General features: G+C 44.3%; 1 protein-coding gene across 4 annotated transcripts in view; it reads left to right on the top strand.

Annotated features, from left to right (window-relative positions):
• EVC2 (EvC ciliary complex subunit 2) overlaps positions 1-13564 on the top strand; it is a 130365-nt gene that overhangs the window by 101917 nt on the left and 14884 nt on the right. For all 4 annotated transcript variants that reach the window (XM_045528269.1, XM_045528268.1, XM_045528267.1 and 1 more), the window contains one exon: positions 10793-11020. In XM_045528269.1, coding sequence (XP_045384225.1) covers positions 10793-11020 — 228 coding nt within the window. The remainder of the gene's footprint in view (positions 1-10792; positions 11021-13564) is intronic.

The following is a 13564-nucleotide window of genomic DNA, read 5'->3' as shown; positions in this document are numbered from 1 at the left end:
GTGAGGTAGAGCAACTGTATCTCCATTTCACAGATGAGAATACTGAGGCTCAGGGAGACTGAGAAGCCTCCCAAGGTCACGTAGCTGGTACGTGGAGGAGCAGAGGCCCAAGCACAGGTCTCTCTATTTCCATCCCTGCGTTCTGTCCGCAATCTGTGTGATGGATCCAGAAATGAGAGAACATTTCAGTTCATCATCGGTGTGCTTCTCCTGCTGTTCTTGAACCGCATATATACAAATTTTTCACAAATATTCTTTAGGGACATAAACGAAAATGGCTGACCACATTTCCTCTTCCCCCTTTACTTCTGGTCTTATTCTAGTGATCTTGCCTTCCCTTTGGGTGGCACATCCACCACACGCCCTCCCTCCTTACATGGGTCACTGTTTCTAGACCTCACGGTGTTCCGTGCATGCACAGGCCACTGGCAGTCCCTCCGCTGGGAAGGGGAACTCCCGCGTCCCCTCTGCGTCCTGTCGTGTTGATGCGGCTGCCTGGGCGGTTATGCAGAGGTGACTGCTGCTGTCAGGAATGGCCAGCACACTCCTGCGACTTCAGAGGCACTGGGGCCCAAGCACGAGAATAGTGTGCTCATTCTCAGATGGCCTGACTGGAGAGGAAACTGATGGCTCAGGCCCTTACAAAGCTCGGAAAAGAAGGCATATTGAAAGGGAATCCATTTTAGGAAGGGAGGGAAAATCTATCCAACCACAAAGATTGGGAAAGCTTCCAGAAGGTTCTTCTCAAGTCTTCCTTTGCCCCTGTCTTATCCCTCGAGGCAGCCTCTATCAAATTCATCTTCCTAAAGCACCATTTTGAAAAAGTTCTGTAACTTCCCACTGCCCCGAAACAAAATTCAGACTCCTGAACTTGGCATTCGAGGCCTCACAGTCAGACTTCTGCCTCCCTTTCTAATCTTCTATTCTGCCTCCTCCTACTTCTGTGTACCAAAACGTTACCATGACTATCTCTGGATGGTTTGAATGTGGGAACTTTTTTCAACTTCTCTGCATAATCCATTTAAAAATTTTACTTTTTGTTTTATTTTTACTTTCAATTTTACTTTTCAAATTCTGGCATGCATTTTTTTAAAGAGTCAAGTAATACTATAAGACTTGTGCTGAAAAAAGAGCAACTTCCCCAGGCCCCCCCCCCACACGAAATTTTCAACTCCTTAGAGTTAACAACTTTTAACTTTCTAGCTTGATCTTTTGGTGTTTACCTCCATAACCCTACGTAGCATGCTTATCTTGCTGTTTCTTGATTTCTCTGCTTTCGGATCATCTACTTCATTTTCTCTGTGAAAGGTGAGGATTTGCTCTCTGTCTTCTCTCAGCCGGCACCATACCTGGGCCCTTCCCTCACCACCCAACACGATTAGGTTAACATTTATGGTTTCTGCTATTACGACTACTTAAATGGTTTTCACAGCTGCTAAATCACGTAGCACACTAGGAGCCTTTTTCTTTCCCGTATATTTTTTGTTTTTTTGTCCTGCAGTTAATATTGTCCTTTGGCTTCTGTTTTAGTCACTTAATGCGCTGCTTCTCGGGTGTTCACCAGACGCTCTCGGGACCATCACACGCTGTGAAGTCCTCTGTCAGTCCCCTTCCCGAGGGCGGCTCTCTCTGGGCCTGTCGAGGGCACCGTGGGTTTGTGCCCTGTGCCGCGTGCACAGCCGCCTCGACGTCGTCTGCGAATGCCCGTCCGCCTCCTCTCTCCTGATTTCTTCCTTGTTTTAATGAAACGCATCTTCTCTTGGTTTCCTGGGAAAGGATAAACCGGGGACTTGATAGTTTGGAATTTTGCAAGCCTGAAATTGCCCTCCTGCTTGTTAGGATTCTGGGGAATTTTCTTGAATTATGTTGGTGACTTCTTTGCCTTTTCTCTACACTCTCTTTCTAGAACTCTTATTCAGGTGTTGACTTCCTGTCTGTTCTAATTTACTGTTTTCCTTTTCTTTGTTCTTTTGCTTTACTAGCCAGGAGATAGCCTGATTTTTATCTTCCAGACCTTTAATTGAGTTTTTCATTTATGTTTTCAACTAATTCTTCAAGAGCTCCTCAGCCCCGAATGCTCTCTTTCTAAAGAAAGAACATTCTCTTTTTGTTTTGAGGCTGCTATAATTTTCTCTCTCTCTCTCTCTCTCTCTCTCTCTCTCTCTCTCTCTCTCTCTCTCTCTCGGAGAATGTTGTTGACTTTTTAATATTCACTGCCTCTGTGAATATTCACTGTTTGATTCTTTAAAAGAATGCATGCAGAAGTTTGAAAAGTAAAATTGAAAGTGAAAGTAAAATTCACTGCATATTCACTGACCTCTGTGTTCATTGGAGGCCGCCCCAGGCACGTGGTCAGCTTATGCTAAGAGTCGAGTAAGAAGCAGCTGCGTGGAGACTCGGAGCCTGTGACTGGGCCTCGTAGACTGTGGCCTTCACCCTGGTGACTGGGCTGGGCCAGTCTGTTGGGGAACCTCCAAGGTGAAAATCTTTCGATCCCCCAGAGAAGCCCACTGCAGAGTCCTGCCTCGATGGTACCAGCCTGGCTGCCCGACGCGTGCCAGGCCAGATGGGGGAGGAGAGCCCTGTGTTCTCAGATGTGCCTGGTTCCCCCCCCAGAGACTCAATCTCCAGTTGTCTGCTGGGCAGAGGTTGGGTGGGGGGAGCTCTGGGGCCCGTTTCTTAATGAGACACTCAACCTGTTAGCTTTACCTTTCAACCCCACTGCTGGATGTGGCTGAATGACTATCTAGACGACTGTCTTTGCTGAGACTGGGGAGGATTCTGTGGTGTAAATTATGTTGCTTCCGTGTCACCCCATGGCTGCTTCGTAGGGTCTGTTGAGTTCTTTCCCAGTCAGCCATCCGGTGCATCCAGTATCTAAGCACCCGGCCTTTGAAACCTCGCCACTGCCGTTTCCTCGCATTTTCCCGTCCTTCCCGTCTGCCTTAGAGAAAACAATAGATGCATCTTATACATTCACAGTCTTCCACTAGGAATCTCCGTTGCTAAGATTTCTTTGCATCATGCATGTATTTTATAATTAGAAATGAAGAAAACTTTTTAAAGGAAGGAAAAAAATTAATATTACAAACCATTATTTTTACCTTTGTTGTGCAACTTAAAAGAGATTTTATTTAACTAATAATGATGATAATAATAATAAAGTGGTAATAATAATGGCAGGTATTATTTATTAGATGCTCACTAGATACCAGACACTATTTTCTTTTCACTGACAAAACTGAGACTCAGAGAGGTTAAGCAACTTGCCCAGGTCACACAGCTAGCTCGGTGGTAAGCTGTATGTAAGACATACAGACCAACCTTAAGCAAAACACAACAAAACAAAACTGTGCTGAGTGGTGTGAGGTAGTGCCCCTCATTTGTTTGAGATATTTGCACTTTGATAATGTAGATGATGGGGGTGGCTGGTAGTATCTTTCCAGGCATAGAAATTAATTTTCCTGTCTGTCAAATTTAATCATTAATGATGTTTATTTAGTAAGATAGTATCTCATCCAGCAATGAACAGTGGTTACACAATGAGCTGTTACTAAGTCCACTTTCCTCCTGATGCACAATGGGAGAGAGAGTCTTAAATGCTTTCCATCTTGTTACTTCCTCTGGGCATCTTGCACTCATCCAGCAGAACTCAGGTTAAACCAACCTGCTTGTAAAAGGACCCGCCCCTAGAATGGGAATCTTCACATGCACACTTACATTTAAACAGCATTTCATTAGCCTTCTCCTTCCAACGTTTGGATATGACCTCTCTCAACTCCTCTCTTTCAATGCAGAGGGCATCTCTAGCGACACTACTGGGCTCTTTCTAGTCTCTGCCCACTTTTCTCCAGGGAGGGCATTTGTAAGAGGGAACGGCAGGCTCCAGTCCCCTCCTCTCTGGGAGCCCGCCACCTGCAGGAAGCCCCCATGCTCTGTCAGTTAAAAGATGAATTGGGTGGGGAGGCCTACTATGTGCAGCAGTGGTGAACTGGATTGGACCCAGATCTGAGCCACATTCTCCAATCTAGTTTTCATCAATATCGAAGTCGACATTTGACATCCATCTGGCTCACCCATGCATGCAGTTTTATTTGTTTCCAAATTTGGGCAAGAAGGAGGGATGCGATTCATTAAACTCCTTAGAATCCCAGTAACTGTGCTGGTTGACACAGGTTGATTTTATTATGCATTTAAAGCCCTTTACAGTGCATAGAAGAAACTTCTTTGCAATCCACATGCTCTCAGGGAAAACAAGGAAGTTGTTTCAACTTCCTCTGTAACTAAGAGTATTGAGCAGCATATTGTTTTGAAAATTAATTTTATTATTTTGGATGGCTTGAATTTTTAATGAAGCCTGCCATTAATACCTCATAGAAATGCAAATCTTTCCCTTCCCGGGATTTCTTCTAGACAGTGGATTAAAACCCTCTCTAAAGACGTATTCTCATAGTGCTGGAACTAATAAACTAAGCTTTCCAAGGAAGAAAAAAGGATTTTGGAGAATCTTTTTTTTTTTTTTTAATTCCACTGTCTATGTTCTTATAGTACATGCAAAAAGTTTTATGCTTTGCCCACATTTTAGCCATTTTTTCATAAATAAACCTTGAGCTGTCCCTCATGGCTACCACACTGTACCCTGCATGCCTATAGGGGACTAGGTCTTAGCGGATACTTAGACCACCCACCCAAGAGCAGAAGATTGAGAGCACAGAGAGCGGGCGTGGAAATCTGAGCTCATGGCAGGTGCACAATAGAGGAGACGTCTAAGCCGCCTCTGGCTCACCTTGCTCATCACCCAGGTTTTTGCTGTTTAGGGACTCTCAGCTGGCTCAGCCTTCCCGCTGTCTCAGGAGAAGGTCCACCTTCCTGTCCCTGGCAGTTCAGGGCTGTACAGTGTGGTTTCTGGCCAACCTCCTTGGTTTCATATTCCATTTTCCCTTTCAGCCTTGGTCTAATTGATCCTCTGACTAATCTCCATAGGGACTCCTGCCTCAGCATCTCCAGTCATGCTGTTCCTCTTCCCAAATGCCTGGGTCCTTCAAGGTCCAGTTCAAATGCCAATGTCTTCACAACTGTCCCTGATCCCTCTACCTCCTTCCTCTGACCTGCCATGGCACTGTGTATGGACCTCCATCATGGCACCCACCATTTTCTACCTTGAATGATAATATGATTAATACCATCACCAACAACAATGACAACCGCCAACATGTGTTAAACACTTCAGCTTGTCAGGTACTGTCCTAAGCAGTTAAAAGTATTAGATTATGTAATAATGAGAATAACCCTGTGCGAGACTTCTGCTTCTGACCAAGACAGAATAAAAAGGATTGTAATTACCCCTCACCTAAAACAAAACAAGACAAAAGAACAAAATACATGAACAATGGTTTTCTGGACACTGAACAGCAGTCAAAAGTGATCCCCTAAGTGCACATATAGTAGTAACATTCATCGGGTGTCAGACAGACGGGGTGGGGGAGGAGGAGATGGGTATGTACCCACCTAATGGGTGTGGTGCGCACCGTTGGGGGATGGACAGGCTTGAAGCTCTGACTTGGGTGGAGCAAGGGCAATATATGTAACCTAAACACTTGTACCCCCATAATATGCTGAAATAAAAAAATGAAAAATGAAAGAAAAAATGATCCCCCAAAATGGGGAACAAATGAGTTGAGCCTCATGATCCCCCCAGCTTGCTGCCCTGAGAGGGTTTCCAAGCTGACGGGCAGCAAGAAGAACCAGACAGAGCCTGCTGGACGCCCTGAGTGGAGGAAACAAAGCTAAGAGTTTGGGGAAGTTAAGTCAGCTACATCCCATGGGACAGATTACCAGGAAAGAAAGGGCTGCAGAGAGACAACTCCAGAGATGCCTGTTGGGTCCCCCCAAGTATTCAGCTGAGACCTGCTTAGCACATGCATGTGATGAAGTCACCCACAGCCTGGGGAAGGACCAGAAGGTTTAGAGGGAAGAGTACTTAGTACTCACACAGGGCTGGGGAGAGTGACAGTTCCTCCAGCCAGACTGGAAAGCTTCCTAATTCAGAGGGTGTCAGATACAGTTCTCAAAAAGGTTTTTGTCTCAGTAGCGGGAATGATGAACCCTAAGCTAAACTCTGCTCTGGTCTCACCTAAAAGAGCTTAAAAACTGGACCAGAAAAGATCAACCTGTTTCTAAAACTTAACTGCGTCCCAGAGTGAAGCTCAAGAATCATTATAGAAATACAACAATATCCAGGACCCAACAAGGTAAAATTTACAATATTTGTAGTCCAGTTAAAAATTACCAGGCATGAAACAAACAGGAAAATATAATTCCTGTTGAGGAGAAAATATCAATCAATTGAAACTAAACCAGAAACAACAAAGATGTTAGAATTAGCAGAGAATGGCATTAAAACAGTCATTATAACTGTGCCCTATATATTCAAAAAAGTTTAAATAGAGATATGGAAGATATAAAAAGACACACATATATATATATGTGTATATATACACATGTGTATCAACCATAATTTCTTCTCTAGAAGTTTGATTTGGGTATATATGCGTGTGTGTCTATATGTGGAAATTAATAGCAGATTAGATATTGTAGAAACAAAGATTAGTTAACTTGAAGACATAGCAATATAAATGATCTAAAATGAGAAAAAAAAATGAACAGAGCACCAGTGAGCTATGGGACAACTTCAAGTTGCCTAATAGATGGGTGATTGATTTCCAGAAGGAAAGGAGAGAGAAAGAGGAGGACAGAACAATATTAGAAGAATTAGTTGCTGAAATTTTGCCAAATTTGATGACAACTATAAACTTGCAAATTGAAGAAGCTCAGGGAATCCCAAACATAAGAAACTTGAAGAAAACTATTAAAAGGTACATCATAATCAAATTGCTCCAAACCAGTGATAAGAGAAAATTTTAAAAGCAACCAAAGGAAAAGGCATGTTATGTACATTACAAAACAAAGACCAGGTGACAGCAGACCGATCATTTTACACAATGCACGTAAGAGGACAATGGAGCAATGTCTTCGAAGTTCTAGGGTGGAAGACTGTTACCTAGAATTATATATCCAGAAAAAATGTTTTTCAAGAATGAAGGCAAAATATACTTTTTCAGAAGCATTTCCTTACCAGATGGAAGTTTAGAACTGCACAAAGAAATGAGCACTGGGAATGGTAGCTACCTGAGCAAACAATGTAAGATTCTATTTTTATTTTTAAAAATCTTTTTAAAAGTGATCGATCATACATCCAATGGAATATTTTTCATCCATAAAAAGGAATGAAGTTCTGACGTATGTAACAAGTGGACGAAACTTTGAAAACATGCGACTAGGCCAGACACAGGTGTCGACACATTCTCTGATTCTATTTATATGAAATATTCAGAATAAGTAAAACCACAGAAACAGAAAGAAGATTGACTGTTGCCATGGAGTGGGGAATAATTGCTTAATGGGTGGGGGGTTTTCTTTTGGGGTGATGAGAATATTCTGGAACTAAAGAGAGGTGGTGGCTCCTCAGCATTAAATGTCACTTAATTGTTGACTTGAAAATTGTTAATTTTATGTGTATTTCATGTCAATACAAAAAGTTTTAAAGATTGACTTGTTTCAACAAAAATAATAAAGTAGTATGAAGTTTATAATGTGTATAAAATTAAAATGTATGACAGAAATAGCACAAAGACAGGGAAGGGAGAAATGGAATAAACTATGGCAAGGTTCTTGTACTCCACGTGAAGTGATAGAGTACAACTCGAAGGTAGCCTGTGTCAAAGATCTATACTGTAAACCTAATGCCACCACTAAATTGACAAAACAGTTTAATAAACCTACAAAGAAGAATAGAAGCATAAGAAATATTCACCTCAGAAGAAGATGATAAAAGATGAATCTCAGAATAATTATGCTGCATGAAAACAGCCAGGTAAAAGCGGTGCATACTGTGTGATTCCATTTTTAAAAATCTCTAGAAAATTCAGACTAACCGATGGTGACAGAGAGCAGATCGGTGGTTGCGGAGGGGTGAGGAATCTCGCGGTGCTGGATGTTTGCTGCTCTGACTGTGCTGGTGGGACCGGGTGGAGGTGCCAGAGAGAATCACACTGTGTACTTGCACTGTGCACAGGTCTGTACGGCAGTTACAGCTCAGTAAGCTGTCGTGTTGAGGCGGTACTGGGATCCCACTTTACAGATGAAGAATTGTAGGCATGGAGGGCTTACTGATTTGCCCAGGGCTGCCAGTTTGCAAATGTCAGAGTTGGAATTCACACTCTGGACATCTGGTGTGGCACCTATGCCCTGTGTCACTGTACCTGCCCCCACCCCCAATTTAGGAGTTCTTTCAAGGTCACGGCCATGTCCAGTGCCTCTCTGCCTCTTCTTTAGCTCTCCTCACCCCTAGCTAGGCCACACATTCCTTCATATTATATGTAGTTGTTGCTCATTAAATATTTTTTGGGTTAATGGACGAAGGTGTAAATGTATTTTCTCTTTGTAAATCTACAGTGGAAAAGTAACTGTGGGAAGAAGGGGGTTTGCTGGGAGACAGTTCAGGTCTATAAAGCGCTTTAGAGCCTCAGCCTCTGCGTGTCCCTGTGTAGAAGCAATCTCGGGGTCCCACTCCGACAGGGCATTGCCCAGCGGGCAAGGACGCTGCGCCAGCTGCAGGAGCTGAGCACACTCCTGGGCTGACTTCACTGTGCTCCGTGCAGAAGGCCCGGGCCGTAATCTGCAGTTACCATGGAAACCAACCGGCAGACGGTGGCTTGTCACCTGGTTCTCCAAATTAGGGAAAGGCTGGGATCTAGTTGGTGAGAACAAAACGTGTTCCCCTTTGAGCAGGGACTGTGAAAACGAGCCTGTCTGTCTTCCAGGGGAGCTGCGTCCCCCTGCCATGACTCCGGGCGTTGCCTCTGGCCCCCGGCGTGTGCGGGCTTCTCTGCAAAGCAGATATGCAGGAGCCCACAGCCTGCGTCTCCGCGGAACTGCCTTCCGTGTGCCGTCCTTCACTGTGCTCCAGGGCCTGCTGTAGGCCCCGCGTCCCTTTGTGTGGCCATCCCCTAGCCCACAGCCTCCCCCTCCTCAGAGCGCCGACTGCCTCTTGACTGCCTCAGTGTTTCCTGAAGCACGAGTCACAGAGGTGAAGTCTGAGCTTTTCCAGCCAAGACTTGGATTCTTCTGAGGGACACAGGACAGGTGCAGGAGGCTGTACAGCCACGGCAGGGACATGCCCCATCACCTCCCGCCAGCTTCTGCTGCGTGTGAATGTCTTTCCTGACGCCAACTACTTTGAAACATCTAAATATAAACATAAGGATATTAAAAATAGGTTATATAACATAATATAAAATTCTACAAACTTTTTTTCAGTTTTTTTTATTGTTGTAAAATTAAAATATACATCACATAAAATTTTCCATTTTAACCATTTTTAAGTGTACAGTTCAGTGGCATTAAGGACATTCACATTGTTGTGAAACTGTCACCACCATCAATCTCCAGAATTTTCCTGTCTTGCAAAGCTGAGACTCAGTCACCCTTTAACAATAGCTTTCTATCCCCTTTCTGCCCAGTACCCGGCACCCGCCATTCTACTTTCTGTCTCTAAGATTTTGATCACTCTAAGTCCCTCACAGAAGTGGAGTCCTGCAGTATTTGTCCTTTGGTGACTGGCTTACTTCCCATAGTATAATGTCCTCCAGCTTCATCCATGTAGCATGTGTCAGAATTGCCCTCATTTGAAGGCCAGATAATACTCTGTGGGATGGACATGCCACATTTTGTTCAGCTGTGCATCCCTAATGGACGCTTGGGTAGCTTTCGTCTTTGGGCTGCTGTGAGTAAAATTCTAGAAACTTTTAAAGATGCAGATACAACAAAAGACTTCAAAGAGATATCATGTTTGTGCCAGCTACTTTTTGGCTTGTGCTTTAGCTGCACAGGCAGGGGAGTGACCTGCCCTGGGGTCAGGTCGTGCAGTCGAGAGGATGTAGGCGGCATGGTGCCCGCGGCAGGGTTCCTGTGGAAGGCGTTAGAGGCAGTGGCAGCGGAGAAGAAACTTACAGGGAGTGAAATGAGCTACTTCGTTGAGCGAATGAACAGAGCAAATGGATCACCCATCTAGAACCTACCGAGCCCCTTGGGTGCTGGGCCCTGCCCTGCCCTAGGGCACTAGTGGCCTAGTGATGCTGGCCTGGGGATGAGAGAATCGCAGAGCGGAGAGGGTGCTTCCGAGGGGCCTGGTTGGGAACTGGAGACCCAGCAGACAGATTCCAGGAAAACGAGGACGGGAGGGCGTTCCTGTCGTTGCAAAGGGTGTGAGCCACGACGCAGGGCATGGCGTGCAGGGCACAGGTGCAACCAGGAATGACGGGGTGGCAGGCGTGGTGTGGTGGGGGAGTGGGAGAGCAGGACAGACCCGTCCAGAGGGACCTCGCTGGGCTCGGGGTGGGAAGGGCCGTGGAGCCCGTGCTAAGAAGTTGCAGCTTCCATCCTCTGGGACACGAGGAGCCTTTGAAGGGTTTTAAGCCGGATGGTGACGGGCTTGGATTGACCTTTGAGCTGATAAATGTGGGTTGGAGGACAGCTCCGCTCTGAGAGCCCCTTGGAGGCTTCATAAGCAGGGACGCCATATCGTCACTTGCTGCCTGCGGGTTCCCAGTGCTGCCTCACCGGAACCTCGGGGATGCTCCTCAGAACCCTGAGTCTGTGCACCCTAAAAAAGCTCTCGCTGTCCCGCTCCACCCACTCCCTGCTCTCTGGTTTGGGGCTTGTCTCCTCCCAGGTTCGAGGCGAGTTGCTGCGGGAGAGAGTGCAACAGCTGGAGGCCCAGGAAGGCCGCTTCGCCGAGGCGCTTGTGGCTCTGCAGTTCCAGAAGGCGGCCCGGGTGACCGAGACGCTGTCGGCCTACACCGCCCTGCTCAGCATCCAGGACTTGCTCCTGGAGGAGCTGAACGTGTCAGAGACGCTGACCACGTCGGCCTGCGCCCAGATCCTGGAGTCACATAGCCCCGTGAGTGCTGGCGGTTGGGGGGATGGGGGGCAGAGCTGGCCACTGCCATGCCTTGGTCCTTTCTGGTACGGCCTCTGTGTCTCCCACGGTGGAATGGGCTGCAGTCCCCAGGCCTGCGGGTGCTTCAGGGTTTGGGTGGGGATTGAGCGAGGTGACTTATCTCAGAGCACTTTTGCACTTTTGCACTCTTGCACTCTCAACCTAGACAGCTCTGTTGCATTGCCTCTGAGAAGCATCCCCTTTGGATTTTAACATCTCGGAAGCGGGATGCGGCTTCCAGTCAAGGGCGTGTGTCCTGGCTTCGTGGGCAGCGTCGTTTCCTTCCTGGTGCTGTGCACGCTGGCAGCGTCTCTCTCAATCACTGGCATCCTGAATGCAACCATACGTTGGATTATTTATTACTTTCATATATGTTACTATTTTTATAATTCTAATTATTCCCATTATTCCTACATGCTACATTCTTTTAAGGTGTGAGAGGTATATCCATAAAACAAAAGATGTGGTAACAAGTATTTTGAGTACCTATTTTAGGTCCTTTATGTGTAGGTTTTAGAATTTAATTTATCATCAGTTATTGTCATAATTACTTACAGTGAGGAAAAAGGACCTCACCTTCACTCAGTCCCCAGTATTGTGAATGGGCATGCTCTCGTTTGAGCATTAACAATTCTTTAATTAGACTTCTCAAGATTATCATTTAAACATGATTAATAATGAGTTGCAATTTTATGTTGCTTTACAGTTATGCTCTTTGTCATTCATTATGTTAATTACTGAGCCCTGCTGTGAAGTAGGTGCTGTTATTATGCTCAATTCTTGGGTAAAGAAACAGATTTGGGCAGGTGGCAGGCCAAGTTCTTTGTGAAGACCACGTTGCTGATCAATGCAAGGACATTGAATCTATTTCTGACTTCCACCCACTATGTCATGTTCGTGGGCTGTACCAGCGGGGTGTGCCAAGGGGGTTCCCATACTTTCTTTGAAAAGCAACAAGTAATAGTAGATGCTGAAGAGTCCAAGATTGTGTTTTGGACAAACACTATGTATCCTGCATTGTGACAACTATTTTGGGGATAGAAAGGAAGTAGAGGCATTATAGATATTCCAACACAGAACATGCAGACACTGGACAAAGAAAAATGAACATTCTTATAAATGCTTTGTGAATTCACAAGAGAATATGGAAAATCCCTAAGACATATCCCAGAATAAGCTGAACTCAGAAGTAGAGGAAAGCAAATTGAGGAGCTAGTTTCATCACAGAACAGAGCCTAAAAGCTGCAATGCAGGGATGTGGGGATTAGTTCTGGGGGAACAGGAGATGAGCCCTGAGGTGGAACTCCCAGTGAGGGGCTGGGGGAGAATCCACCTGCTGGCAAAACCTGTCTCCACACCTGCTCCAGGTGCGCAGGAAAGTCTCCTTGGGCGGGTTTTATTTTAAATCTTTTTTGCAATCTGATGAGGAAGAATCCCTATGAGTTTTTAATCAAAGCCTTCCACTAACATGGGGAATGTGAATGTATACAAATGTATTTTGGCAGGAAACCTACAAGGTGATAAATTAAATTCAAATGGTTCCAGGTTGGTCAACTGTCCCGGAGCAAACACACATCCTCTCCTGAGAAAAATATTCTCAGGGGGCACCTCGGGATTTCCACAGGTTAAGGTCAGCCAAATCTGAGTTCGCAATTGAAGAAAAAAGTCACTGAACACATAAAAAAGCAAGGCAAGATGACCTATATACAAGAGAAACAAACAAGCAAAAAAACACACATTAAGATCCCTGAAGAATTTAGGTTTCTGAATTATAAGCATAGAATATAAACTAATGATTTATGAAATTGTTAAATAAAGATAATACAAAAGTGATTTTAAAATTTAATTTACCTAAAACACATAGTGATTCTAAACTTGCATATACTTAATAAAAGACTCAAAATAACAAAAAGAAAAATTGATAGCACAGGGAGAAATTGATAAATGTATCATAATAATGAGAAATTTCAGCACAGTTCTTTCAGTGGTTGATTGGTTGATCAGATGAAACCCAAGAAAGGATATAGATGAACTAAATAACCCGTTTAACAAATTGGTTTTAATGTACATATGCAGAACCTTCCTGCTGATTGTTAATGAACATACATTGTTCTTCAGCACTCTTTGGAACAGTTAAAGATAACTATGTGATGGCATTGTGACCACCTTTTGACAAAGGGCAAATCAGTTTAATTCAGTTAAAAAAAGATAATTACAAAACATCCATACTTTGGACTTTGGAAATTTTAAAACATACTTCCGAATAATTCATGAAAGAATTCATAATGAAAATTTAAAAACACATATAACAGAAAAATAATGTAACTGAAACACATCAAAATGTGTGAAATTCAGCTGAAGCTGTTTTTAGAGGGAAATTGATGCCTTAAGCATACTAGAAAAGAAGAAAAGCTCACTATTAACATCATATTAAAAGTTAGGGTGGAAACAACAATAAATGCACCTGTAGAAAGTAAAGGAAAGAACATAGCATAAAGAAACAAA

Source organism: Lemur catta, chromosome 17, assembly GCF_020740605.2.
Source record: "Lemur catta isolate mLemCat1 chromosome 17, mLemCat1.pri, whole genome shotgun sequence".
Taxonomy (NCBI): domain Eukaryota; kingdom Metazoa; phylum Chordata; class Mammalia; order Primates; family Lemuridae; genus Lemur; species Lemur catta.
The sequence above is the reverse complement of the archived record's forward strand: the minus strand, read 5'-3'. Positions and strand labels throughout refer to the sequence as shown.